At 41.0% G+C, this 26,895-nt stretch overlaps 5 protein-coding genes across 5 annotated transcripts; all 5 read left to right on the forward strand.

Annotated features, from left to right (window-relative positions):
- Positions 1 to 588: 588 nt before the first annotated feature.
- Positions 589 to 3,648, forward strand: LOC147796488 (uncharacterized). The gene has a single exon (XM_087147159.1). The coding sequence runs from the start codon at positions 816 to 818 to the stop codon at positions 2,604 to 2,606; it is 1,791 nt and encodes a 596-aa protein (XP_087003285.1). The 5' UTR covers positions 589 to 815; the 3' UTR covers positions 2,607 to 3,648.
- A 2,817-nt stretch (positions 3,649 to 6,465) lies between these two features.
- On the forward strand, positions 6,466 to 9,605 carry LOC147796489 (uncharacterized). The gene has a single exon (XM_087147160.1). It carries the CDS (start codon positions 7,729 to 7,731, stop codon positions 9,178 to 9,180), a length of 1,452 nt encoding a protein of 483 aa, XP_087003286.1. The 5' UTR covers positions 6,466 to 7,728; the 3' UTR covers positions 9,181 to 9,605.
- An 11-nt stretch (positions 9,606 to 9,616) lies between these two features.
- LOC147796490 (uncharacterized) lies at positions 9,617 to 15,913 on the forward strand. The gene has a single exon (XM_087147161.1). The coding sequence runs from the start codon at positions 14,666 to 14,668 to the stop codon at positions 15,911 to 15,913; it is 1,248 nt and encodes a 415-aa protein (XP_087003287.1). The 5' UTR covers positions 9,617 to 14,665.
- A 2,102-nt stretch (positions 15,914 to 18,015) lies between these two features.
- Positions 18,016 to 19,979, forward strand: LOC110979047 (uncharacterized). Its single transcript, XM_087147162.1, has one exon. It carries the CDS (start codon positions 18,016 to 18,018, stop codon positions 19,189 to 19,191), a length of 1,176 nt encoding a protein of 391 aa, XP_087003288.1. The 3' UTR covers positions 19,192 to 19,979.
- An 896-nt stretch (positions 19,980 to 20,875) lies between these two features.
- On the forward strand, positions 20,876 to 24,138 carry LOC147796491 (uncharacterized). The gene has a single exon (XM_087147163.1). It carries the CDS (start codon positions 21,969 to 21,971, stop codon positions 23,142 to 23,144), a length of 1,176 nt encoding a protein of 391 aa, XP_087003289.1. The 5' UTR covers positions 20,876 to 21,968; the 3' UTR covers positions 23,145 to 24,138.
- Positions 24,139 to 26,895: the final 2,757 nt, after the last annotated feature.

Raw genomic sequence — 26,895 nt, forward strand, 5'->3', positions numbered from 1 at the left:
CCTATTTTAGAATGAATGTCTTAATAGCCATTTGTAATTTCATGATCAGAAACCATTCAAGTTCGTCACATTCCGCGGAAATCCAAAAGTTTTACCACTGGGGGCATTCTTTCCGTGATTTACTGGCAGAAAGTGATTACAGCAAACCTCGGAATTGTAGCCAGAATCTCAAAAGGTTCGCAGGTCTACTGGCAAGGACATCTGATTGTACGCTATTGAAAATTTATTTTTCCAAAACAGAGGACATTTCTACATAAAGAATATCAACCTTGAGGTTTTGGGGATCCTTTTTACGCTATAGTGCATTTCCCAGACTAGTACACTTCTAGGTCAAGGGCTATATTGTTGCAACAGTTTGACACGCCAGTTATTTTAACCTTGTACATATGCAAATTCAAGTGCGTTTCAATACTTCACTTCACCCTTGTGGACGGTTTCGGCTGCTTAAAAATCTGTACTAGGTTACCGTGATGAAGGAATGTATGGAACTGAACTCAGGCGTGTAACAGAATGAAAAGAATAGTCTGGTCACGATGACGTCATTTGCTTTATTAAAAGGGAGTGTTTCTCCGGTTTGCTTGTGCTGTGCGGTATACATGGAAGTGTAGTCTTTGATGCAGTGTTGTGAGGACTGTCCTAGCACAGTGCTGTCTCGACTAAACATATTTTAAAACAAAGTCTGAACTCGCAAACCGCCCATAGTTGAAGTTAATGTATAGAGTTGGCAACCTCTAGCATAATCGTATTGCACTGTGGTTGGCATAAACAGAAAAGTCCCAGGCTCCATCGAGTCATCGAAATCACCACAAACGTTGATGACCTCAACCATGCGTACGCCTGCTGTTATTCCCGTTTACTGCATCGGCCTACTGACGTTATTGAGCTGGTCAACTCCAGTGTTCAGTCAAACTGCAACGTTTGTCATCAGGCCTGAAAGGACTGATAAACCTCGGGAGGGCGACAGTGTCACCATGGATTGCCGAGTAACATCGGATAAACCACCAGACATGATCTTCTGGATGAAAAGCAGTGCCACGTCGGAAAATGGAACACGCTTTGTCGATGAGAGTGGACTAAATTCAAACGCCGATGGTCGGTACTCTTTGGGACCAATTACACTCGTCAATGTAACAGGTTCTGTGTATTCACAACGAGTAACGATCAACTCTATTCGGGAAAGTGATGAGGCATTATACACCTGTTTAGCTCTGACGAGTCAAGACATGATGCAAGTTGCATCGAATGCAGAAATGCTGGAGGTTTACCCCGTCGATGAGTTCCCAGTTTGCTCCCCAAGTGGCCAGGCTACCGTGATAAACGGTAGCATCCTTTCTTGCGGAACTTTGAATGACTCAAAAATTCCTGATGTACGGTTACCGGGAATGCCTGTTGGTTTATCCGATTGGACAGTGAGGGAGTCGAAATCTGAGCAGAGCGCTGGCACCGAACTCACTCACACAGTAAACACCTCAGACGATGGAACTGTTTTTACATGTTTCGCATCTTCAAATGACTCGTCAATGGCATTTTCATGTAAGATAGGCCCATTGACCGTTATAACGAGCGATTTGGCAGTAGGTCTCTCCTCTGCTGATATAGCAGGTATAGCAATCGGTGTTATTCTCCTCGTCATTATCATTGCTCTGCATTTTCTGTGCTGTTGTTGTACTCCGAGGAGATGGATGAGGGCCAAGTCTTACCTTCTTGACACCGGCAGCAGCTACTTTGGAGCTTCAAAGCGACAGGACCGCTTAGAATCAGATCAGCCAATTTCCTTGGAGCTTGGTAATCCTCAGCCTGACAATAAGGATGTACCGCCATCGTCTAAGTATGCAAAAGAGAATGTGACAGAGGAGACAAGTAAGCTTTCAGTGGAAAACGAGCAGGACCTATCTGTAACCACCAAGCCGAAAGAAGTAACATCTGACCAGCTAGAAGTCGGGAACAGCGAAGAGGATGTGATTTTGAAAATTCCTGTTTCAGACACAAGCAACTGCACTAAGAATAACCCAATATATGACAATGCCAAGGTTTCTCCCGTCGTGCAAGACAATGACAACGGTTCTAAATCTAGACTCTTGCCCAAGAAAATAAGACGGTTTGCTGTAAATCGTAAAGGCAAGGTGGACAAAACTGCCATCTCGGATGTAGTCTGCGTTACAACAGATGGAAGCAAACCAAAACAAGATCCCTCTGAGATCAACGCAAAGATAAACGAAAAGGAAAACTGCTCCCTTATTGCTGAAGACGATGATGAAAATCTCCCAGCCGATAACAAGTCCCAAACTGCAATCTCGGGCCTGGCCACAGACACGACTGACGGGAATGAGCTTAATCAAGGGCGGCCTGTGATCTATGCGAAGGTGGATAGAATGAAAACGGGCTCCAAGATTTCTGAAGACGCTACAGGAAACTCCGAAGCTGGAAAAAAGTCCAAGAAAATCAAAAGATTTGCTCTGAACAGGAAAGGCAAGGTAGATAGAGCAGCGTCACCGCCAAAACCTGAGCCAGTGCTCATGTACGCAGAACTAGACCTTCCTGAAAATGAGGGAAGTGTGCAACCACCAAAGGATCCACAAACTCTATATGCACAGATCAAACATTAGGCAGTGTTGCATCGGTAATACTGAGAAAAAATTATCTGAACGATCTTGCTTGGTGACAGTTCTGCTCAAAAATTACACAAGTTGTCTTTCTGATGGTACATCTGTGTCTTAAATGACACTTTAGGACTTCGTACTCTGTCTTGTCAGACTGACAAACTGCCTTGCATAATATGACAAGTGAAATGCTGTCATTTAGAAGACCTGCTGATCTTGTCTGTACGATGCATCTGTTTGTTCAATGTATGCACCACGAGTCTTGATTTTAATCCGTAACTGATTTGCTGAGTAAAACAAGCTCGAACAAACCCATGAGTATTACCTGAAATGCAGAATTGTTGCTTAGGCCTATTAACGCAACCATTGGGCTCAGGTTTTGAAGTTGGGAACGGTTTCAGACGGGCTCGTCCACGAGCACGCATGGATCCCTTAGCTTATCGCGGTACATGTACACTGATTCAGATTTGCGCTCCGTAAAATTGCGGTGGTAATTGTCGCATAGTGAGATGTGTATGCACTCCACTTTGATAATCTGTAAAACAGCGGTCAAAATATCAATTGTCTATTGTCTCGGATAAACTCTCATAAGTCGGTCAAATATAACCAGAATCATACAACAGCCAAGATAATTCTTACAAATTGCAATTCAAAATGACACTTCCACTGTATTTCCAAAAAAATTTTTTACAGTGCACTTTGAACAATCGGTCCAATTTCAAGTTACCACGATGCACAGTGCCAATAATGACACATACGGTTTTACGGCTATGCTATGTAGTTTTTCTTCTCTTGTAGCTCCTCAGTTGTGAAATTCTGTAAATGACAGGAGAGGTGTAAATACGTTGTAGCAACTCTGGCGTGAGGACGCGGAATATTAACAGGTAGGGCGTGGAACGGGGATACAAACACACAAATGGACTTCTTAATGTGGATCCAAATTGGTATAGCGCCCAATACTGGTGAGACTGATATACCCACATGTTGATAGTTTACTGTTGATTTTGTCATTTGTCTCACAGAAATTACCAAACGTTTAAAAAAATTTTAACAAAATGTTGTATTATGAGTTTTATGCAATAAATGAAAAAATTACTTTTATTTTTGTAATTATACTTGTGTCTTTACTGAATTGAGAAAAATCCCCTGCTTGTGAATACTTCATTGTTAGTAATAAATATCTACATTGATTATAATTATGTTTATATAATATCATTCATGCGAACTTTTAAATTGCGTGATTGTCTTAAAACTATAGCTGTGTTTCTGATACTGTGCACGATATGGGGCCGATGGGTACCCCCTACATGTCCAACCCCTATCCACACTCTAGACTACTGTTACCTAACACATTCCCCCTAGAAGTCTGTAAAGAATTCCTGCGATTCCGATCAACAATGACCAACACAAAGGCGGGGGGGGGGTTCTCCGCCCCATGTCTTGCATAATATGGTGTTTCTCTTCTGAAAACAGTTTCACTACAAGTGATTTTTTTTACCAAATTTGGATAGATGCAAATACATGTATTGCTTATGGGCTGCAATCAAACGATTAAAAGCATTCCAAACATTCAAAAGATATGCATGCTGTTATTGATATTCAGAAAAATGTTAAAATTTGGAATTTTTTTCCAAGCGGAGCAAGTCTCAGTTATTAATGTGAAATGTAGTATTTTAATCCTTGTTTTTGAGTGTTCTAGTCGCATAACTGGAAATGCATTAATTTAAGAAACAGAATTCGTGTATAGTATTGAAACTTTGGTTCATGGTCCAAAGCCGTCACGCTCCGTGGGTTTACGTTGGTTGATATAATGGGGACGCACGTAACTCTGTATGACGGGGGCGCACTTCAAAAAATCGAATGCTGATTAATTCCATGAGGTCCATAATCAGATAATCCATACCAACGGAGGAGATCCGGTTGATTGCTCGAGAGTGACTACATTCTCGTCACTCTGTGTTGGCAGGTATAAGAATTGTTGTGGACAATTAAGCGAAATGTTTGTTTGATGACAAATCTGTTGAGAACGCTTCAAAAGAGGACAGTTTTTCAAGTCGGCTCACTTTTTAACGACGGACGCATATCGATCGAGTGCGAACTTCTCGTTGGCAAAATGAAATCCTATGTAGTTCCTTTCTTTGGGGTACTTTTTGAAGTACTTACTACTCATCTGGTTTTAAGTTTCAGGATTTCGACACTCATGACAATGCCAGAAATCTCAACTGAGGTTTTTCCTGTAAACAGCACGGTGCAGCGGGAGGGTGCAAGTGTGAGTCTCCTTTGTAATGTCGTCAATATGAACACCGAAATGCATATCTTATCGTGGACTAGGATATCACCAATAACCGTGTTCATAGTTTCATCCAAGGAGATGACTGTGCAGGGTGAGCGGTACGCTGTAAGCCTCCAGAACCAGACATCCTCACTGGCTGTTTTCAACTTGACCGTCAGCCAAATCAACCAATCGGATGCAGGCATCTACAGATGCGATCTGACTGAGAGAAACACAAGAAACAGCAGCACTTTTAGTTCTGTCCAGCGGTCGGATTTGAATTTAGAGGTTTACCCTGTTGAAGCCTTCCCTGTGTGCTTCCCAAAAGATGAGGCTAAAGTAGACATCAACACTGAACTTCGTTGTGGAACAGTTAGTCCAGCAATCCCAGTGATTACCGACAGCAATGTCGCATGGACAGCTCAGTTTCATCAGCATGGTCTGGATCTTATAAAGAATGCAACGATCATAGACAACGGGGAAACTTTCTTCTGTACTGCCATAATGAATGTCGCTCTGAGGAATCTTTCTTGCAGTATTGGTCCTCTTACCGTCATGGCACCGAGGGAGGAGATTGTTATCACATCACCGAGCCTTACGACAGCTATAGCAGGGAGCTCAACAACCGTACCGATAATATTTAAAGATGAGCTACCAGTCATCGTAATCACTGGAATTGCCGTCTTTGTGGTCATCTTACTCATCGTCGTTGTGCTCGTCAACCTGCTCTGCTGTCGGTTTGACCCTAGCAGATGCAGGTGGCTGATTGGCCTGTTTGCCACTGCCGCTGCCAAACAGGAGAGTGGTAACAAGGGGGACGGACTGAATAGCCGCTTGAGTTCTCGTATCTATGAGCGCAGGATTGGTAATCCCATCTACGATGAGCCAGTGCGTGGTGTGAACTCAATCAATTAAACATAAATTAAACGTCTACACCGTGAAACGAAAATCCTGCCGTCCGAGAGTTAAGCAATTAAGCCTCGATGAACTCTGAAATGGATGGTTCGTAAAGTTGCAAACATATTTGTTACTTTTTGAGGATTTTTTTCATTTTAGCTTTAATTACTGGAGCGTCCGTGTTTTAATTACACCCGGTTTTTTTTCAACTTTTCTGGACTCACTTGAACGAAATCATCGAACATAGGAAAAATACGGAGCCAAATTCAAAGTTTTTGTAATCATACTTGGAAATCTTGTCAATATCAGAAAGCTGTCTAACTATTGGGTTACGATGTGCAGTAATCGTAGGTTTGTTTTGAACGTCGAACTAGAAAGAAGGCAGCCATTACCGTTTGAATCGGAGGTCTGTTCTCACAATTTGTGCATAATGTTTAATTAAGAATTGAGATTGACTTCAATGTACAAGCAATATTTTGAAATAAGCGTGAACGCGTTTAGATCTGCCTCTAAAATAAACTGAAAAAATAGATGGAATTATTGAATCTGATATTTGGAAGCATAATTATGTTAGTAGTAATAGAGAGAGAAACCAAAACAGTACAAGCTTTTGTCTGTGGGTATTTTATGCGAATTCATGTCTGGTGAAGGGCCATATTTACACATACATTGATAAGACGAGCTAGTACAAAAATGGGCATATTTGTTGTAGGTGCACGTGTTTGAATTAGATATGCGGGATTAATTATTATAAAGTGAAATGTTGTCCAGATTACCTCATCAAATGCAAACAATTGAATAGATGGAAAAATAGCACCACAAGTTCAGCAACAATTTCATCCGATTTGCCAGTATTTTATAAAAAGTACATGAACAGATATGCAGTTTTTGTCAATGGAACGTGAAAAATCCCGAATATGTTTCCAATAGCCGATGAAGAATTGCGAGCAGCTAATGAGGGCGCTACCTGATTTGGGTCATCATTTAACTCAGTGTATTTATTTTTATTTACCCGCTTTAAATAGCGCCCTCCTGTTGTGTCCGTCATACAAATAGGCAAATACCGAAGCCCAAACAACAGTATCCACCAACATACAGGTGATATCGACTTGTAAGTCATTCAACTTTGTGAAGGGAAGGGCTCACCGTGGCACGAACAACCCTGCTGTCCTACTCAACTATTTTGAAGTGTGCAACTTCGGGCTTTTTACTTTGAAAATTTAAGTGAGGTGGGCAAAGATCCTTGCAGTTGATGTTGTACATGTTAAAACTGTATTTGAAATATCGAATAATCGTAAACTACAACTGTAAATTTAAATTTCTGAAATTTGTTCAAAACAGTCTTACAGATTCAAGGTTTGATCCCATGTGAAATGAACCAGGTGGTATTCCAACAGCGTGGCCCCTATGCGAACTTATGAGTGTGCTACTACTACTGTTCCCAAAATGACCCTGCTTTTTTAAATTAAAATACCGAACTGGCTTAATAATGTGCAGTCGCTCGTTTTGTTTGCCTGTATTATTGGCGTACTAGTTTACAAAATGATCTGTCATACCCCGTTTTTGTTAGGCAAGGAATCATTTTAAGTACCTAGTCCAGTTGGTACTTAAAACAAGGAAATTAGTAAAAGATATGCCAACTTCAACAATTGCATTTATTAAGAATTTGGACTTTGTGCACATTTTGCTCATATATAATCAATTAATACCTTGTAACACAGCATTTCCCGGAAGCACAAGCTGCCTTTAACACTACTACAATACATTTCTGATGTTCTCTTCCAAAGCAAAAATCGCACTGTTTTGTTTTTCCTAATTTGCGTGTTTACAAAGAACGACGGGCAACTTTTCCAAGTTAATTGAATCGTCAATTTGTTGAGAGAACAGTTTTCTGCCGGCAAACTGTCGGTTTTTATTCTTTCATTCACAACCAAGTCCATTTGGCCCAAGGGGTTAGCCATGAAGATGTTTTGGACTGTTTTTCTTTTGATGATGCATTTGCCAGCATCAACCGCAGAACGAACGTCAACCAGTCAAGCAGCACCAAGAGTTCTATCAGTAGAGATTTCTCCTGCCGTAAGAATGCATGAGGAAGGTAGCAGTGTCAGTCTGCTCTGCTTGGTCACTGGCATCATTTCCAAACGGTACAGTGCGGTCTGGAGTAGAGTATCACCAGAGCCCGTGTTCATAGTTTCATCTGAAGACATACTGGTAGGAGACGATAGATATTCAGTAAGCTTCAAGAAGGTCTTGCCTGGTGTTGTTTTAAAACTCGTTGTTAAATCTGTTAGAGAGTTTGATACTGGAATGTACGGATGTCACATATATGAGCAGGAACAGGGCCTTTTCCACCCAATCAAACGCTCAACATTAGCTCTGACTGTTAAAGCAAGAGGACCGTTGCCGATCTGCGTTCCAAGAGATCAGGAAACCCTGTTCGTTGGTAGTGAAATCAGCTGCAAAACAACTGGCAGAACCGTGCCCGTGATTGCTGAGGGTGAGGGTGACCTTGCATACGAGACAACTCACGGGAGCAACGGGGCTATACTCACGAAGAGAGTCACGCCCAGTGACGATGGGAAGACGTTTGTCTGTGTCGCCGTAACAGCTGATACTCATCGTGTGACATCGTCGTGTAACATCGGCCCCCTTCATGTTATGACACTGGGGGATCAGGAAACGACCACAGGCGTATCTACATCGTCGGCTATGGAGACAACAACACTCGAAGCCTCAAACTCATATCAAGGAGACAATCACACTGGTACCCGTACCGACCCATCACCGACAGAAACAACACCAGAGACACCAGTCATTTTCCCCAGTGAAGGACCGCCCCTGACTGTTCTCATCGCCGTTGTTATCGGTGAGTTAGTTCTTCTTCTCATCATCCACCTCATCGTGACTTTCCTCTGTTTTCGCTTCGATCCAAGCCGCTGCTTCCAGGTGATAGATGTGTGTGCATCAGCAATACCCTTGCACAGAAAGGAGGTCAAGAGCAGACGGAATGATGCCGCTGGAAAGAGGACTCCGAGGAAAAGGAGAATTCACTATACCAAGCCCAGCCAACCGACTTACGTAAATGCGCCCGTCGAACTCTATGACTTGTCCTCGACATCTGCCTTTCCTCATTCTTCATATTCAGTTTGCAGTACAAGTCTGATTCAGACCACCCGTTTCATGAACGATGTAGCAAAAGGGGACAGCGACACTTCTAGCTGTGATAGTTCAGCCTACGAAACTGTCATCAACTCCGACACAAGATCAAGAAACAAACTTCCGTCAGTTCACCAAGGTCTTAAACTGGACAACAGAGTTTCCCCGGATATGGTGAATTCAGAAGACACTTACATGGACCTTAATGTCGTGGAACAGCAACCTAGTCTTTACACCGAACTGAAACATAAATAAATTCCCTTCATAAAACGAATTCGCAGTTGCAGCTGTAGAAGAAAATCCGGGCTGCACATCAAATGTGGACTGGTCTTGCTGTTTTACAATGAAAATGAACAGACTATTCGATTAGTTACGGCCAAATTCAGATATCTCTAAAGAAAACGATAATCGCCAATTGCCAATTCTACTTCAAACTTTTATTTTGTACACTCATTTTATGAAGGAACTACTCGAAGACATTGACTCCAAAATGTGTATCAACTCAATTTACGAAATTGTCAAACTCTCTGAGACTGGAACAAAGAAAAACAACTTTCAGCGGACCAAGATTTTGAACAAGGCAAAAGCATTCCACAAACTTTTGTGAATTCTGAAGACTCTTTCATAAAACTGAACACAGTGGAGCAAAAGCCAAGTGTTTACACTGAGCTGAAACTCTAGGATACTAAAGTGTATAGAATAGTCTAAGATATAAAGTGTTTAGAAAGATTGGACGTTCCTTTTAAAGTGTCTGAAGGTTAAAAACTCCAAGGCAAAAGTGTAAAAAAAGTTACTGAGTTTGTTACGTGCCTACATAGTGTGTATCTACTTGGCAAATTGAAATGCCAAGGAAAAACTTCTAGAAAGCAATGTTTTTTATTAACTGGCTTCAAAATTGTAGAAAGGGAATATTAAAAATATGTTAATGCACGGTCACAGTGTGTAACATGAATCCATGCATTGATAGTACAAATTCAAAAGAGCCAAAACCAATTATACAAAAGGGCGACTGTGTTTCCGTGTGCAGAATTGCCAACACTTCTATTGTGTGTCCAGACGTGAGTACCGAGACAGTTTTTGTTAGCTGATATTCGTTGTCCAAGCGCTGGGCTACAACTTCCCAAACGCAGACTGCAGCCAATCATGTCTGTAATAGTAAGCAAGCTCTATATGTGATATCTTGTCATGGAGTTGATGTCCACCGGTGATTTTCCTCTCTGTCTCGGAAACCAAGCACTTCCCTTAAGCGACGTGAACTACTCACTGATCAACACGGAAAACTGTGGTAAATACACGACAGCCGTTGTCTCTGCAGGTTGAGCATGCATGCATTGAGAGATAGGGGCAAAAGCCCCAGAATGCTTTCGCACACGTTAGTTTTTTCTCTGCTGTTTCTGTCGATGCCATCCCAATGGATGGTACTGGCAACTACCAGTGTGCCGGTCCCAACCATCACCGTGGAAATATCTCCGGTTAACAGTGAGATACAACGCGAGGGTGATACAGTGAGCCTACTGTGCCGGGTTGACTACTTTGACACTGAACGGTACATTTTATCTTGGAACATTAACCAAACGGGACGGTTTGACACGGTGACAAGTGCAAACACTCCCGAAACGCACTGGGGTTATTCTTATAAATTTGAAAAATCCGACCCTTTTCCCTCTTCGTTCGTTTTCAACTTGACGATTAATCAAGTGATGCAATCAGACAGTGGAACATTCCAGTGTAATCTGATAGAAAGACTTTCCAACAATTCTTCCAAGGGCCTAGCACAGCTAGAATTGGTTCTGAGAGTGTACCCCCTTGACGCCTTTCCAATTTGCATTCCTGCGGGTGGTTCATCAGTTGTAGTTGGAAGTAAGCTTGCATGCCAAACAAGTGGTGTAACATCCCTTAAAATTAACGGAAGTAACGAAGCATGGATTTCCTTAATGCTTCAGGAAGAAAACGGGACATTGCTATATAAAAATGTCACGTCCGCGGACAACGGGATGACGTTTGTGTGTGTTGCTGTTACACCTGATTATCAGAGGAACCTGTCATGCAATATTGGTCCATTGACTGTCGTTACGTCTGTTTTCTCGCTAACGACGGATGAGACCATTACGAACTCTGGTCTCACCCCTGCAGATATTTCTGGTATAGCTGTTGGAGCAGTCGTTCTTATTATTTTGATTGCAATCCATGCCCTCTGTTGCCACTGTGACCCAAGGAAATGCATGAACGCAAAATCTTACATCTTAGACCTCGGCAGCTCCTTAGGAACGTGGAACCAGCGGACCGATTCCACAAGAAGGCAGTCAGAAGTAGAAATGAGCGGCTCCACCCCTGAAGCTTCTGACATCCCCCAAACCCACAAGTCTGCATTTGATGAGGAACTCGGAGAATCCCAACCACGTAATTTTGATGAGACTAGTCAGCCTGCATTGACATCCGAACTGAATGCATTATACGCTGAGCCCACATTTGTAGTTAAAAAATCAGCCCCGAACATTGAGCCGAGCCTTTACAAAAATATCACCACAGCAGATGTCACTGCCACATCAGGTGCAGTTGTTCCAACCCTGCTGGCACACCATGAGCCTAGGGTCGAAATCGCCAATGAGATCCCCCGGGCCACTGTAGGCTCTTCCTACGACAGTCCTCCAAACCTGGCTTTACTCACCGAGACCGTACCGGCAAATCCTGACGGGAAGCCGTTGCCTGACCAACAAATATACGCCAAGGTGGATAAACCTAAAAGAAGAGTTGAATCAGCCAATAGTGATGCCACCTCAAACACAACAACAGGTGTCGTTGAAAAACCTAAAGTACAAGAGAAACCAAAGAATATCGAGAAATCTGGCGTAAATGCAGGTCAAAGGTCGATGCAGTTCCCAAGACTGTCATCTACGCTGATTTGAATTTAAATGGGGCTGGTGAAGGGCAGAGCATTAATATTTCCGAAGAACTGCCCACAGTATATACTGAAATCCAGCATCAACTGTAAGTGAATATGCGCAACAAAATGAGCTTTACATACAAATGAAATCCCCTGCTACCAGCATTTTCAGCCTAATGTATCCCTTAGACTTGTTTACTCTAGAATTATTGGAGTCGAATGCACATAATCATCAAGTTCTCGTCATTGTATTCAGCATGAACGGAATATGTTAAGAAATATCGGTGCTTATTTTTCTCATGTGCACATTGTTTAAAGTCTTACTTTTAACCCATTGCCTACAGTATTGTTTTATGAGTGACTGCTGGGCTGCAGGTATAAAATGGCTTCTAATCAACTTTTCTGTGATGCCTTAAAGAATTTTCAGTTTATCAGATATCAGACTCTTGTCAAATGATATTTATTCAACTATTGGCCAGAGTTTACTAGGATTCAAAAATAAATGTTAGTTCCGAAGGAAAGACTCGGTACATTGGGGCTGGGCACAGCAGACCATCCGTGAAGAATTAAAATGGAACACCTGTGTTTTTGTGTAAAAAGTTTGTAACAACGTTACTTGTAAATGCTTCAGGTTAAAAAAATATTTACACAGTGCATATGGCGTTGAAGTTGCGTATAATGTTTTGTGAGGACAGTATTTATGGTTATAAAAACTGTAACAAGAGTGTTAAGAAAAGTTGTTTACAATTTCGAATTGTTGGTGTTAGGCTTTTATGTATAAACAACAGAAACGTCGGAGACGTTCCCTCAAGATCCATGGCAGACACGGTCAAACGGTAGTACCGAAGGCATATAACAAACTTTGCAAATGATCTCATAAGATAGGCATCGGGAACTAACGAGTACCACTCTCTCAACGAAAAGTGATAGTATGAAGCTGCATGTTACGTATAAAGTTAAGAGAGATGGCACTGCCTACTTTAACGTATAATACATGAAGAAGAAAACAATCTAAAATTGTGACATTTCTAAAAATTTTCTGCTGTATGAAATGTTCTCGAAGGCCATATTTCTAGGAATACTCTGCTGCTTTAATTTAGCGTTCTTAGTTAAAAGGCAACATGCATGATACTCTGTTGTATATAATGTTCTTAAAAGGTACCATTTCTAATAATGTTACCCTGCAGATAAAGATCTTAAAAAGGAATTTTGTTTGGTATTTTCTGCTGTATATATTAAATGTTCTTAAAATTTAACATTTCTAAGAATATTCAGGTGTACAGTACATAAATTCTAGTTAGGTGCGTTAGCCTGTAAACAGCATTTACTTGGTTAACGAAACGACTCTCTCAGTTCTTGTCTATCTGTCTTCTTTGTAGATATTTGGCCTTCGTCCCAGGTAGAGAAAAACACGCAAACTTCAAAGGTCTTTGCCTGAGACTAGGCCTTGCCGGCAACAAAAGGATTTCTAGAAGGAAACAAATTTCGCTCGACAAAACGTTTTTTAACATTATATTGCATGCACACAAAACAGGAGTCAGAGGTGAACACAGTACTCCCCGTTAGCGCTTTTTTGTCGTTGCATTGCCAGTTCGGTTTGGTTGTTCACAAACTCTATTGAAGAAGCATGGAATCCAAAGAATAAACAAGGAAATAAAGTTGGTATAGCGAAACCTGCTACAGCATACCAGTATATTGGTTACTAGTATTTTACATTTTTTACCATTTTTTCCAAACCGTAAGGTTTTTCCCATCCCTCATTATATAGTCTACATTCCTGTGAAAGGATTTCACAGGATGACACTTGGAAGTTTTTTCTGTTAGAAATACAAATGAGCACCCATTTTGGTTTATTTGAAAAAAAAAAGATTAAAGCTGAAGCAGATCAAATTCATTTAATTTATATTCACGGAGTACGTCGTAAGTTTTAGCTTTGGTTAGGGGTGAATGGTTTTTTCAGTTGTCTAAATGACAGAGCACTCCCTCGCCTGTAGTCCCTCTGAGCTATCTGATGGTATGGTTTCCTGGATAAATTCTTGTTTTTCCAATTTCCTATGTTTTGAAGTGTCCATCCCATGCGCTTTACTTGCCCTCCAGACTTGATATGATAAAAAGTTTCAAGAGACACGGGAAAAGCTGTTTTGTATACAATTTAGGCAATAATTATGTTTCATTTCCTTTTTCATTGTGGGATAGTTTCCGGGTTTACTTGTCTTAGCCAAAACATATTACTAACAGTAAACTGCACGGTACGGTATCACCCTTTGGCAGGAATTTCTTGCTTGGAAAAATTACTCCCTACAGACATCTTAATGCTAAAAATGAATTGGTAAAAGGCTGAATAAAATACGTAACCTATAACGGGGAAGTAAAAAAAAAGAAATACGCATTGGGTTTTTGCTAGCGTTTTGTATCTGTTCAGGAGAGTTTTTTGGCTGAACTTCCCCATACGTTTATTATGTACCTTTTAGGAACAGCCCATCATTATATTCTTCAGTTTTCTAAGTTAGGCCAGTGGAAGATTTCAGTCTGCTTTTTTACTTAAAACATGAACAAATACACAGTCGTACTGACACCTTGCTAAATGACGCCCTCTTCAACAGACCTTTATTAAAGTCGTTATCAGTTCACAACGCGGAAGTAGACGGCGCGTTGATTTTGTATGTGCATGAATTCAAACGACGAACACAATACACAAGCCTCTGGACACCATTTTGGATGGAACAGAAATTACATCAGAATTCCTGAAAGCGGATCCATATCATAGAGACTTTCTTTGATAAACGTTGTTGAGACATACTTCTCAGAGTCAAGGATTACATTTTTGTGAAATTTCTGCAAAACTACTAATCAAGTATGGCTATGTCTGATGTGACACTCGGCCGTTTCTTCCTTTTAGTAAGCCTCTTTGATATTGTCGCATGCCAGGTTCGTGTTGACCGTATGAGCGTTTCTCCACTCCATCCCGCCGTGAATGGAACTGCTACTCTTCGGTGCGAAACCTCCCTGTTTGATCCCTCGTTTCACAACGTCACCTGGCAAAGACCCACGGGGCCGGCGACGCTAGTTGTTGTGTTCGTCAGTGACAGGACTTTTATCAGTCCGCTGCTTCCAGTTCTAGGACTAACAGGTGCATACTTCCAAACTGTCATCATCAAGCCACTCAGAAAATCAGATGAAGGAATATACCGATGCAGTGTCATTGAAGTTGGGACTGGAAACCGCCTCGCAGAGGGACTGGCTAATCTTCTGGTGAGCCAAATTGATGAGTTTCCAGTTTGCTCTCCAGAAGGCCCCGCAGAAGTGACACTGGGAGAGACCCTTTCCTGTCGGACGGTGAATGCTTCCAGAACTCCTTTGGTTCAAGATTCTGCTGATCCTCGGAGTTCAATCTTGAACTGGGTGGACACATCTGTCGGTCCCAGTGAACCAGGTTCGGAGTTGCAACATCGTGTTACAACTGAAGATGACGGTCGCACCTTCATTTGCTTTTCGGTGACAGATGATCCACGTCAAGGTCTCTCCTGTGCGATCGGTCCTCTTACTTTAGCGAAGTTGGTTGGCCGGAATAAAACACAGACCCCGTGTTATGGAGGCGAACTGTCACCTGTCAGCATTGCTTGCATTGCAGTCACAGTGTGTGTCTTGATTTTCATCATGGTTATCAACCTGCTCTTCTGCCAATACAACCCAAGACGGTGGAGACAGCTACTTCAGATGTGCAACCGAAAGAAATCAGCAGAAGAAGTGAACCCTGTAAAGAATCTCTACGAATCCTCGATTACAGGTCCCACAGAGAGCGCCGCTAGTATCCCAGGAAAATGTCTTCCAGCTACTGGAGGACATCGAGTAGAGGTGTCATCTGAGCCCTCTCTAGACCAAAAAGATCCTCCTTCACAGCGACGGGGTCCGCCGTCGAGCCCGTCCATAGATCGAGGGGAAGACGCCTCCTCGGTGTCAGCGAACGATGCGGACTACGAACTACCTGCCAATGCAAGCAAAACTGAGGACACTTCTCAGAGAATCACTGAGCTACCTAGTGCATACATGGACCTTAACTTGTCTGATCAGAAAGCTTCTGATTACACAGAGCTACAGCACTAAGACTACAGCACTAAATTGTCGATGCAGAAGAAATTGAATCTGGACAGTACTCTCGCTGAGGGAAAAAGACATACAATAACCCACCATGCCATGCAAGGTATCTTTTCAAATATCTGCCAACTTGCAAAGACAGGTTTTGTACAAATGTCTTAAAAAGAAGCAGTTGGTCTGGATGTGATTACCAGGCATTGTCGCCTAAGACATTACCTGTTTTGAATTTTTTATGCGTCAGTGAAAACTGAAAAAGTATGTTTAAACCGTTTTAAGCGTAAAACCTTCACGATTTACATCGCGGAACAATACATTGTAGCTCTCCGGGATTCAGAATAGACGATAAAAAGTAAACCATCGCTTATTCCTTAAAACCGTATCAATGTAATTACCTGAAAACATGGTTGTATATTATTTTATGTCGATTCTACGGTACATCGAACCTTTGGAGTCTAAGTTGTTTACATTTCTATTGTATACCTTTCTTTCATCTTTAAGTTTTGAGCAACTGGGCTGCAAGGAAATGGACTGTACCCTTTCTGCAAACTCGTGTATGAATTGAAAAGATTTTTGGAAGGGAAGGGGACGCACTATAATACTTGTTTTGTGAACGATCAAATTTTGAAATTGACTTTGAAATGATCGTTTATCAGAAACAGGGATGAGGATGAAGACTTAAATTTGTTTTTCTCAGGAACACAGTTTTGGCTGTTGTCACAGAGGGTCAGAATTGCATCGTTTACGAGATTTTTTTAAGGGAAGATATTATAATGAACTGATGATGGTATGTACAAAGAAAATTTGCAGAAAAGTTTAACAATTTGTATTAACATCACATTCTAAACAGTGATAACTTAGAGGAAAAATGAGAAGACCTTCTTCCGATACATCGCCAACAGTTTAGAAACCAGCTTTGCAAGTAAATTTTATTGGCAGACTTTTTACAAGTAAATTGCATTGTCTCTCAACAATCTAACAACGAAAAGCACTTGATAGTGTTTTGGAAAGACTCCATATTCGATCCAAAGCCAAATGATAATTCATTTTGAATATTTCTGAAGGTGCACAGAAGCAGATACCTTTATGACCCACAGCGAAAATTTACAAACTATTCTATGTAGATTATATTTGGCTTCAATAGTCTACCCATCTCTCTACTCGCTTTGTGAACATAATTTCTTATGATCCCACAGCTTGAGGTAACTTTTCGTAATAATCTGCAGTCGTGCATTATAATTCCAGCAATAACATACGAGATTTTCCGGCACGACAAACACAAGCCTGCTCTACTGGTGATTCCCACTAGTTTTCTCAGGTATTCAAGGAAATGGCGATGGAAATGGCTGTTTTCTTCCCCAGTTTTTAAAAACTCCTCCAATGACAAATTTGAATGTGCTTTGGAGTCTGCTCAAAGCTATTGCAAATCAAAATTTAATGTCTGGTTGTCAGGTTAATGAAATTAAGTTTGGGACTAACCAGGAAACCTTCCAAGTGTCATTTAATTTGTGCGCAACTAAATTGAAAGTAACGTCGCTAAAGTTGCTTTCATTTACGTGCAGCGATACACTTTGCAGGTGTATTGTCGCCCAAATTCTCTCAGGTTGTAAGTGACGAACTTGTTCACAGTCAACAAGTCTGCATACCACGAAATGTTCCTATCAATGACAGGAGAGTGAGTGTTTGTGTGCTGTTCTGTACATTGAGTTCACCTATACATGGTTCACTTATTATGAATGACTGAATAACTTGCGAGAACGAGTCGCGGAATAATGAATGCATTTCGCCTTTTCATATTTCATATTGTAATCACAGACACGACGCCATATCAACATTCACCTAGCAAACTTTTCGTTGGTTCTGAAGTTGAAAGGGACGTGCGTTATGTATCACGACTGAATTGATGTTGCAAAGTGTCGATCAAATTTAATGACCGGCCTCACTAAGTGCCAATCTCTTTTGTTTGAATCGTCGTCGACTTTTTAAACATCAGGTAGCAGACAGTCGTATTAGATTAATGATCTTCAGTTCACAACCAAAATAACCTGACAACGTGTGTGAAGCCCCGTCGACTGGAATCTTCGACTGAATGAGATTATTACTACACTGCAATCATGGAAACGTTCAAGAAAATCGCTTGGTGTTTGTTGGTGTGGTTGCATCTCACTGCTGGTGTTTGTTGCCAACCTACTGTGAATCCCATGGTGATTTCTCCAACAGAACCAATAAACGGTGAAAATGCTACACTAAAGTGTACAGCGGGTGACTTTGATCCAGATCTTTACAGCTGGGTCTGGCTAAAAGACGTAAATGAAACCTATTTTGATGTCACAGCCAGTGACAGGATTCTGTTCAGCCCTGTGGAACATGCGTTTTTAACTTTTTATTCCCAAACTCTTACAATCGTCGGTCTGAAGAAGTCAGATGAAGCAACATATCTTTGCATTGTTGTTGAAAGTAGCACTGGAACGTTTATCAATAACGGAGCTGGTGCTCTGTTTGTGAATTATCCTAGCGAATTTCCAGTTTGCTCTCCGGAAGGTCCGGCGGAAGTGATGGTTGGCGACAGTCTTTCTTGTCGAACAGTAATTGATGAAAGGAGTCCTGATTTAAGCGCTTCTGGCGACCCTAGCAGTCTTAAATCAGACTGGATTTTGATTTCGCTTAAAGACACTGAAACAGGATCACAGTTGGAAAAGAAAGTGACATCAAGAGATGATGAACTCACGTTTTTCTGCTTTTCAATTTTAGAAAAAACGAACACGACACTTTCATGTAAGATCGGGCCGTTAACAGTTACTTTTGAGGCTTCTTCCATAACTAGCCCACTCCTTATTACTGGCATAGTGATAAGTGTTCTGGTCACAGTCTTCAGCTTCTGCGTTATTTTACTCTGCTTTCGCTACAGCCCACAATGTCTCTGCCAGACACGCATGTTTTTCAGCCGATCTGATACGCCTTTTCCTCAAAGTGATTCAAATAATCTATCTGAGCTCCAAACAGGTAATCACCTGTATGAAACGTCGATAACTGGACCTCCTAGAGACGATTTTCATGGAGGATCAGGTAACAATGTTCCGGCTGCTGACAATCGGTCGTTGAACACTTTTGAAGTTGACCAAAATCTCACTTCCGTATCAGAGTGCGGCATGGGCCATGAGGGCGCGTTTTTCAAGCTTAACAAGAAAGACAATTCTAATTCGATGACTAAATCAGCTGATACTGACAGCTACATGGAGTTGAACCCGTCGAAACTTAACACGGATGTGTACACAGAACTCAAACTCTAACTCTGAGGTCTTTGGTTTCTTCAAATCTTCTTTGTGCTGTCACGAAAGTTGAGGAAAAAGTGTTTCAAATTGTTTTCATGGATTTGAAATCTTGAAATAGGATGACAATTTGAAGGAAAATAATGCTTACCATGGTGCAGGAGGAAACGAAACAGATGCAAAGTATACCTTTTCAAAATCGAAATAGAGAAAGGGTAATATGGTGTAGCTGTAAGAATACTCTTACTGGTGTGGTTTTAATTTGTTTAATGCTTCCTCAGAATGAATGATAGATTCCTATTAACTAATTTTAACATCGAGAATCTGTTATTATGTGATACTGAGTATGAGTTTAAAATTCATACTCCGAATTGTTATGATATTTGTTTTATCGATACTCTGTAGCAGTGATTACAATTAAATGAATTATGTCATGATTAGAATTAAACGTATAATGCCATGTTCTTAGAGAGACCTCATTCCTAATGAAAGTGATGAAGAGAAACACTTGAGAACAAAAACTCAGAAGAGAAGTATTGTTTTTTCCACACTTGGTATGATAATACGTTAGACCTTAGTTGGCATTCAGAACCGCAATTGAGAATAAATTACTTATGAGGTCTTTTTTAGGGAATGTTAAAATCCAAGCCATTTTGTGTGCCCATTTCATGGATCGTACCCACGGGATATTTCACGTTTCCCTGCCTTGAAACTTCAGCACAGAAAGCGTGAGTACAGCTAAAATTATTTGACGTGTTTATAAACTAAAGACATTAAACATTAAATTTTGAACACGCGGTGCGTTTAGACGTGAAGGTGTGCAATAGTGTTTATCATCGGGACGTTAAACGCCTGTTTAGAGCTGCTTAAAACGTGACTTGCACATTTTTCGCCAATACCTTTAGTGGCAATGAAATGTGCAAATCTCATATTGTAAGCGGTTAATCTAGGCCGATGTAACGTTAACTATAGAGACGAAGAATGGATTATCATTTGATTATTACATCAAAAATAAACACGGTGTTTAGACGATATGTTCGGTTGTACTGCCCATCGTTTAAGGCATGACTAGGCGCATGCGCTGTATTTACACTTACGTGCATGCGCACTTCGATCTCTTTCCGCGTCCCCGGCACGTCTGCTTGCTGTTGTTCGTTGCAAATGTAGAGAAATCGGACTGTTCAGAGTTGAATTTTATTCGATTCTTCTGCAGGTTCTTCCATATAACATGCATAGATAGTTCAGGATATCAGATATGGGTGAAAATTTTCTGAAAAATAAGGTTTGTCAGAAGTATGTCAACCATTTTTGTTCCCACTCTTCAAGTCACTGCGTATGACCTGGACACGAGTACATGTAATGTCATCGTTACCCATTAATGTGAGGGTGATAAACATTGCTCCCTTTAGAAACGCCTGAAAGTGTATAAAAAGTGTTAGAGCATGTACACATGTGTACAATGTAGGTGTTTGAGTGATAAACACACAAACGGCTTTATAATTAACAAGCTTTTAAAAACCATGTGCTAAACTCATCCGTATGATTTAATCATAAACATACGTTGCAGCGTTTATTAATAAATAAATTAATAAAATAGTGTGTTCAGCATATAAACATGTCGTATGTGTTTACTTATAAACGTGTCAAAATGTTTAAATAAACAGTGTTGCAGATTTGCGTTTAGAAGTTAAACGCTTGGGTTTTGCAGTGTACAGCTAGCCACGCAGGTCGGCACAGGCAGCGACTGAAATAAACAAAAGGTGCGCCATCAACGGTGACATTCATATTCCCGGATTCGCGCAGCATGGTGGAACCCTGAAGCTGTGACAAGAATACGCGTAGGTCAGCAGTGCAAGTTTAGTTTCAAACACAAAACAGGGCCATCACTCTGAAACTTGCCCATTCATACGTGCTGCTCTAGAGCACAAACTGAAATATGATTTTTACCCTAACAAACCTGACAGATGGGTGAATCTGAGGAAACTTTTTCAAATCAGTATTCAGTCGTCAACCTGACACTGACGCTTTCAAGAACAAAATTACCCAATTATGAAAGAAAAACTTTAAAATACAGTATTACAGCAGTTCTTAAAACCCCAGCAGTCCTGAATCCTCCGATTTCCCTGTATGATTTTATATACACCCTATAGGGGTTAGGGCCTAAAAGTTGGCAGTAATCCTGAGCGCATCAACATATATTATGTTATGTGAACGCGCATGTTTTATTGTGGAATTAGCAGAATAAGACCTGGGAAAATTTCTGCATGTAACATTGTTTGTGCATGTCACTTTTGTAGAGACTTTCCATCTATTCTGTTGTGTTATTCCTGGAGTTCACGTCTATACGGGTCACTTCATAATATGAATAGTGAAAAAGTCCAGTACTGGCTGTGTAGGAACAAATCGCTCAGTTTAACCAACTTGGTTATTTTGTACGTGTACGTGTGGTGTATGTATTGCAATTACAAGGTGAAAGCGTGGTTGACCATTTTGAAAAGCACAGCGGCCTAGATTGAGTTTGAACGAAGAAGCGCAACATTAACGTCCATTCTGTTTAAGTGCAGTGTCGTTGCTGAATGCTGGACATTCGACTAAACCAATCATATTTGGACTTTTGTCACATGCACAAACCGGATTTTTCAACAGGCACGCTGACTTGAAAAGCTTGGCAAGTTTTCAGAATACCTTGGCTTATTTGATCAGCTCCACCATTTGGGGTAGGATCCTGGCTGGGTAAAGGATCTACAGTGGACACCTGATGTGAACAACACCTTACCTTTAGCTTTGTCGGCGTCATAATGAAAACCCTCACGAGATTTGGTTGTTGTTTCTTAGTGTGGTGGCATCTCACTGCTGGTGTTTGTTGCCAACCTACTGTGAATCCTATGGTGATTTCTCCATTAGAACCAGTATACGGTGAAAATGCTACACTGAAATGTACAGCAGGTGATTTTGATCCAGATCTTCACAGCTGGGTCTGGCAAAAAGGCGTAAATGAAACCTATTTTGATGTCACTGCCAGTGACAGGATTCTGCTCAGCCCTGTGAAACATGCGTTTTTAACTTTTTATTCCCAAACTCTTACAATCGTCGGTCTGAAGGAGTCAGATGAAGCAACATATCTTTGCATTGTTGTTGAAAGTAGCACTGGAACGTTTATCAATAACGGAGCTGGTGCTCTGTTTGTGAATTATCCTAACGATTTTCCAGTTTGCTCTCCGGAAGGTCCGGCGGAAGTGATGATTGGCGACAGTCTTTCTTGTCGAACAGTAATTGATGAAAGGAGTCCTGATGTAAGCGCTTCTGGCGACCCTAGCAGTCTTAAATCAGACTGGATTTTGATTTCGCTTAATGACACCGAAACGGGATCCCAGTTGGAAAAGAAAGTGACATCGATAGATGATGAACTCACGTTTTTCTGCTTCTCGACATTAGAAAATGCGAACAAGACAATTTCATGTAAGATCGGGCCGTTAACAGTTACTTTTGAGGCTACTTCTAAAACTAGCCCACTCCTTATTGCTGGCATAGTGATAAGTGTTCTGGTCACAGTCTTCAGCTTCTGCGTTATTTTACTCTGCTTTCGCTACAGCCCACAATGTCTCTACCAGATACGCATGTTTTTCAGCCGATCTGATACGCCTTTTCCTCAAAGTGATTCAAATAATCTATCTGAGCTCCAAACAGGTAATCACCTGTATGAAACGTCGATAACTGGACCTCCTGGAGACGGTTTTCATGGAGGATCAGGTAACAATGTTCTGGCTGCTGAGAATCGGTCGTTGAACACTTCTCAAGTTGACCAAAATCTCACCTCCGTATCAGAGTGCGGCACGAGCTATGAAGGCGCGTTTTTCAAGCTTAACAAGAAAGACAATTCTAATTCGATGACTAAATCAGCTGATACTGACAGCTACATGGAGTTGAACCCGTCGAAACTTAACACGGATGTGTACACAGAACTCAAACTCTAACTCTGAGGTCTTTGGTTTCTTTAAATCTTCTTTGTGCTGTCACGAAAGTTGAGGAAAAAGTGTTTCAAATTGTTTTCATGGATTTGAAATCTTGAAATAGGATGACAATTTGAAGGAAAATAATGCTTACCTTGGTGCAGGAGAAAACGAAACAGATGCAAAGTATACCTATTCAAAATCGAAATAGAGAAAGGGTAATATGGTGTAGCTGTAAGAATACTCTTACTGGTGTGGTTTTAATTTTTTAATGCTTCCTCAGAATGAATGATAAATTCCTATTAACTAATTTTAACATCGAGAATCTGTTATTATGTGATACTGAGTATGAGTTTAAAATTCATACTCCGAATTGTTATGATATTTGTTTTATCGATACTCTGTAGCAGTGATTACAATTAAATGAATTATGTCATGATTAGAATTAAACGTATAATGCCATGTTCTTAGAGAGACCTCATTCCTAATGAAAGTGATGAAGAGAAACACTTGAGAACAAAAACTCAGAAGAGAAGTATTGTCTTTTCCACACTTGGTGTGATAATACGTTAGACCTGAGTTGGCATTCAGAACCGCAATTGAGAATAAATTACTTATGAGGTCTTTTTTAGGGGGTGTTAAAATCCAAGCCATTTTGTGTGCCCATTTCACGGATCGTACCCACGGGATATTTCACGTTTCATTGTCTTGAAACTTTGGCACAGAAAGCGTGAGTACAGCTAAAATTGTTTGACGTGTTTATAAACTTAAGACATTAAACATTAAATTTTGAACACGCGGTGCGTTTAGACGTGAAGGTGTGCAATAGTGTTTATCATCGGGACGTTAAACGCCTGTTTAGAGCTGCTTAAAACGTGACTTGCACATTTTTCGCTAATACCTTTAGTGGCAATGAAATGTGCAAATCTCATATTGTAAGCGGTTAATCTAGGCCGATATAACGTTAACTATACAGATGAAGAATGGATTATCATTTGATTATTACATCAAAAATAAACACGGTGTTTAGACGATATGTTCGGTTGTACTGCCCATCGTTTAAGGCATGACTAGGCGCATGCGCTGTATGTACGCTCAGGTGCATGCGCACTTCGATCTCTTTCCGCGTCCCCGGCACGTCTGCTTGCTGTTGTTAGTTGCAAATGTAGAGAAATCGGACTGTTCAGAGTTGAATTTTATCCGATTCTTCTGCATGTTCTTCCATATAACATGCATAGATAGTTCAGGATATCAGATATGGGTGAAATCTTTCTGAAAAATAAGGTTTGTCAGAAGTATGTCAACCATTTTTGTTCCCACTCTTCAAGTCACTGCGTATGACCTGGACACGAGTACATGTATGTCATCGTTACCCATTAATGTGAAGTTGATAAACATTGCACCCTTTAGAAACGTCTGAAAGTGTATAAAAAGTGTTACAGCCTGTACACATGTGCACAATGTAGGTGTTTGAGTGACAAACACACAAACGGCTTTGTAATTAACAAGCTTTTAAAAACCATATGCTAAACTCATCCGTATGATTTAATCATAAACATATGTTGCGGCGTTTATTAAATAAATAAAATAGTGTGTTCAGCATATAAACATGTCCTATGTGTTTATTTATAAGCGTGTAAAAATGTTTAAATAAACAGTGTTGCAAATTTGCCTTTAGAAGTTAAACGCTTGGGTTTTGCAGTGTACAGCTAGCCGTGCACGTCGGCACAGGCAGCGACTGAAATAAACAAAAGGTGCGCCATCAACGGTGACATTCACATTCCCAGATTCGCGCAGCATGGTGGAACCCTGAAGCTGTGACAAGAATACGCGTAGGTCAGCAGTGCAAGTTTAATTTCAAACACAAAACAGGGCCATCACTCTGAAACTTGCCCATTCATACGTGCTGCTCTAGAGCACAAACTGAAATATGATTTTTACCCTAACAAACCTGCCAGATGGGTGAATCTGAGGAAACCTTTTCAAATCAGTATTCAGTCGTCAACCTGACACTGACGCTTTCAAGAACAAAATTACCCAATTATGAAAGAAAAACTTCAAAATACAGTATTACAGCAGTTCTCAAAACCCCAGCAGTCCTGAATCCTCCGATTTCCCTGTATGATTTTACATACACCCTATAGGGGTTAGGGCCTAAAATAAAAGTTGGTAGTAATCCTGAGCGCATCAACATATATTATGTTATGTGAACGCGCATGTTTTATTGTGGAATTAGCAGAATAAGACCTGGGAAAATTTCTGCATGTAGGCCTAACATCGTTTGTGCATATCACTTTTGTAGAGACTTTCCATCTATTCTGTTGTGTTATTCCTGGAGTTCACGTCTATACGGGTCACTTCATAATATGAATAGTGAAAAAATCTAGTACTGGCTGTGTAGGAACAAATCGCTCAGTTTAACCAACTTGGTTATTTTGTATATGTACGTGTGGTGTATGTATTGCAATTACAAGGTGAAAGCGTGGTTGACCAAAAGCACAGCGGCCTAGATTGAGTTTGAACGAAGAAGCGCAACATTAACGTCCATTCTGTGTAAGCGCAGTGCCGTTGCTGAATGCTGGACATTCGTCGAAACCAACCATATTTGGACTTTTGTCACATGCACAAACCGGATTTTTCAACAGGCACGCTGACTTGAAAAGCTTGGCAAGTTTTCAGAATACCTTGGCTTATTTGATCAGCTCCACCATTTGGGTTAGGATCCTGGCTGGGTAAAGGAACTACATTGGACATCTGATGTGTTCAACACCTTACCTTTAGCTTTGTCGGCGTCATAATGAAAACCCTCACGAGATTTGGTTGTTGTTTCTTGGTGTGGTGGCATCTCACTGCTGGTGTTTGTTGCCAACCTACTGTGAATCCCATGGTGATTTCTCCAACAGAACCAATAAACGGTGAAAATGCTACACTGAAATGTACAGCAGGTGATTTTGATCCAGATCTTCACAGCTGGGTCTGGCAAAAAGGCGTAAATGAAACCTATTTTGATGTCACTGCCAGTGACAGGATTCTGTTCAGCCCTGTGGAACATGCGTTTTTAACTTTTTATTCCCAAACTCTTACAATCGTCGGTCTGAAGGAGTCAGATGAAGCAACATATCTTTGCATTGTTGTTGAAAATAGCACTGGAACGTTTATCAATAACGGAGCTGGTGCTCTGTTTGTGAATTATCCTAACGAATTTCCAGTTTGCTCTCCGGAAGGTCCGGCGGAAGTGATGATTGGCGACAGTCTTTCTTGTCGAACAATAATTGATGAAAGGAGTCCTGATGCAAGAGCTTTTGGCGAGCCTAACAGTCTTAAATCAGACTGGATTTTGAGTTCGCTTAATGACACCGAAACGGGATCCCAGTTGGAAAAGAAAGTGACATCGGTAGATGATGAACTCACGTTTTTCTGCTTCTCAATTTTAGAAAATGCGAACAAGACACTTTCATGTAAGATCGGGCCGTTGACGGTTGTCAGTCCACCTACAACAGGTTTATCCGTCCCTGCGATCGTGGGAATTGCAGCCGGCGGGCTACTTCTTCTGCTTCTCACGTGCGCCTTGTGCTGTGGTTGCAATCGGAAGCGATGTTTCCGACCGAAGTCATACCTTCTCAACTTCACTGGCCTCTTTGGAATATCTTCGAAGCAAGATGACGCCGAAAGAAATCAGCAGGAACAGGAAATGGACGTCAACAACCTTGACCGGGGCAACGAACCTCCCATATCCCCTACAGGTGGCCAGACGATGTTTTCCTTTGAAGGAAGC

This window comes from Acanthaster planci, linkage group LG16, assembly GCF_054643075.1.
Source record: "Acanthaster planci isolate LZ-2023a linkage group LG16, COTS_SCS, whole genome shotgun sequence".
In the NCBI taxonomy this organism is placed as follows: domain Eukaryota; kingdom Metazoa; phylum Echinodermata; class Asteroidea; order Valvatida; family Acanthasteridae; genus Acanthaster; species Acanthaster planci.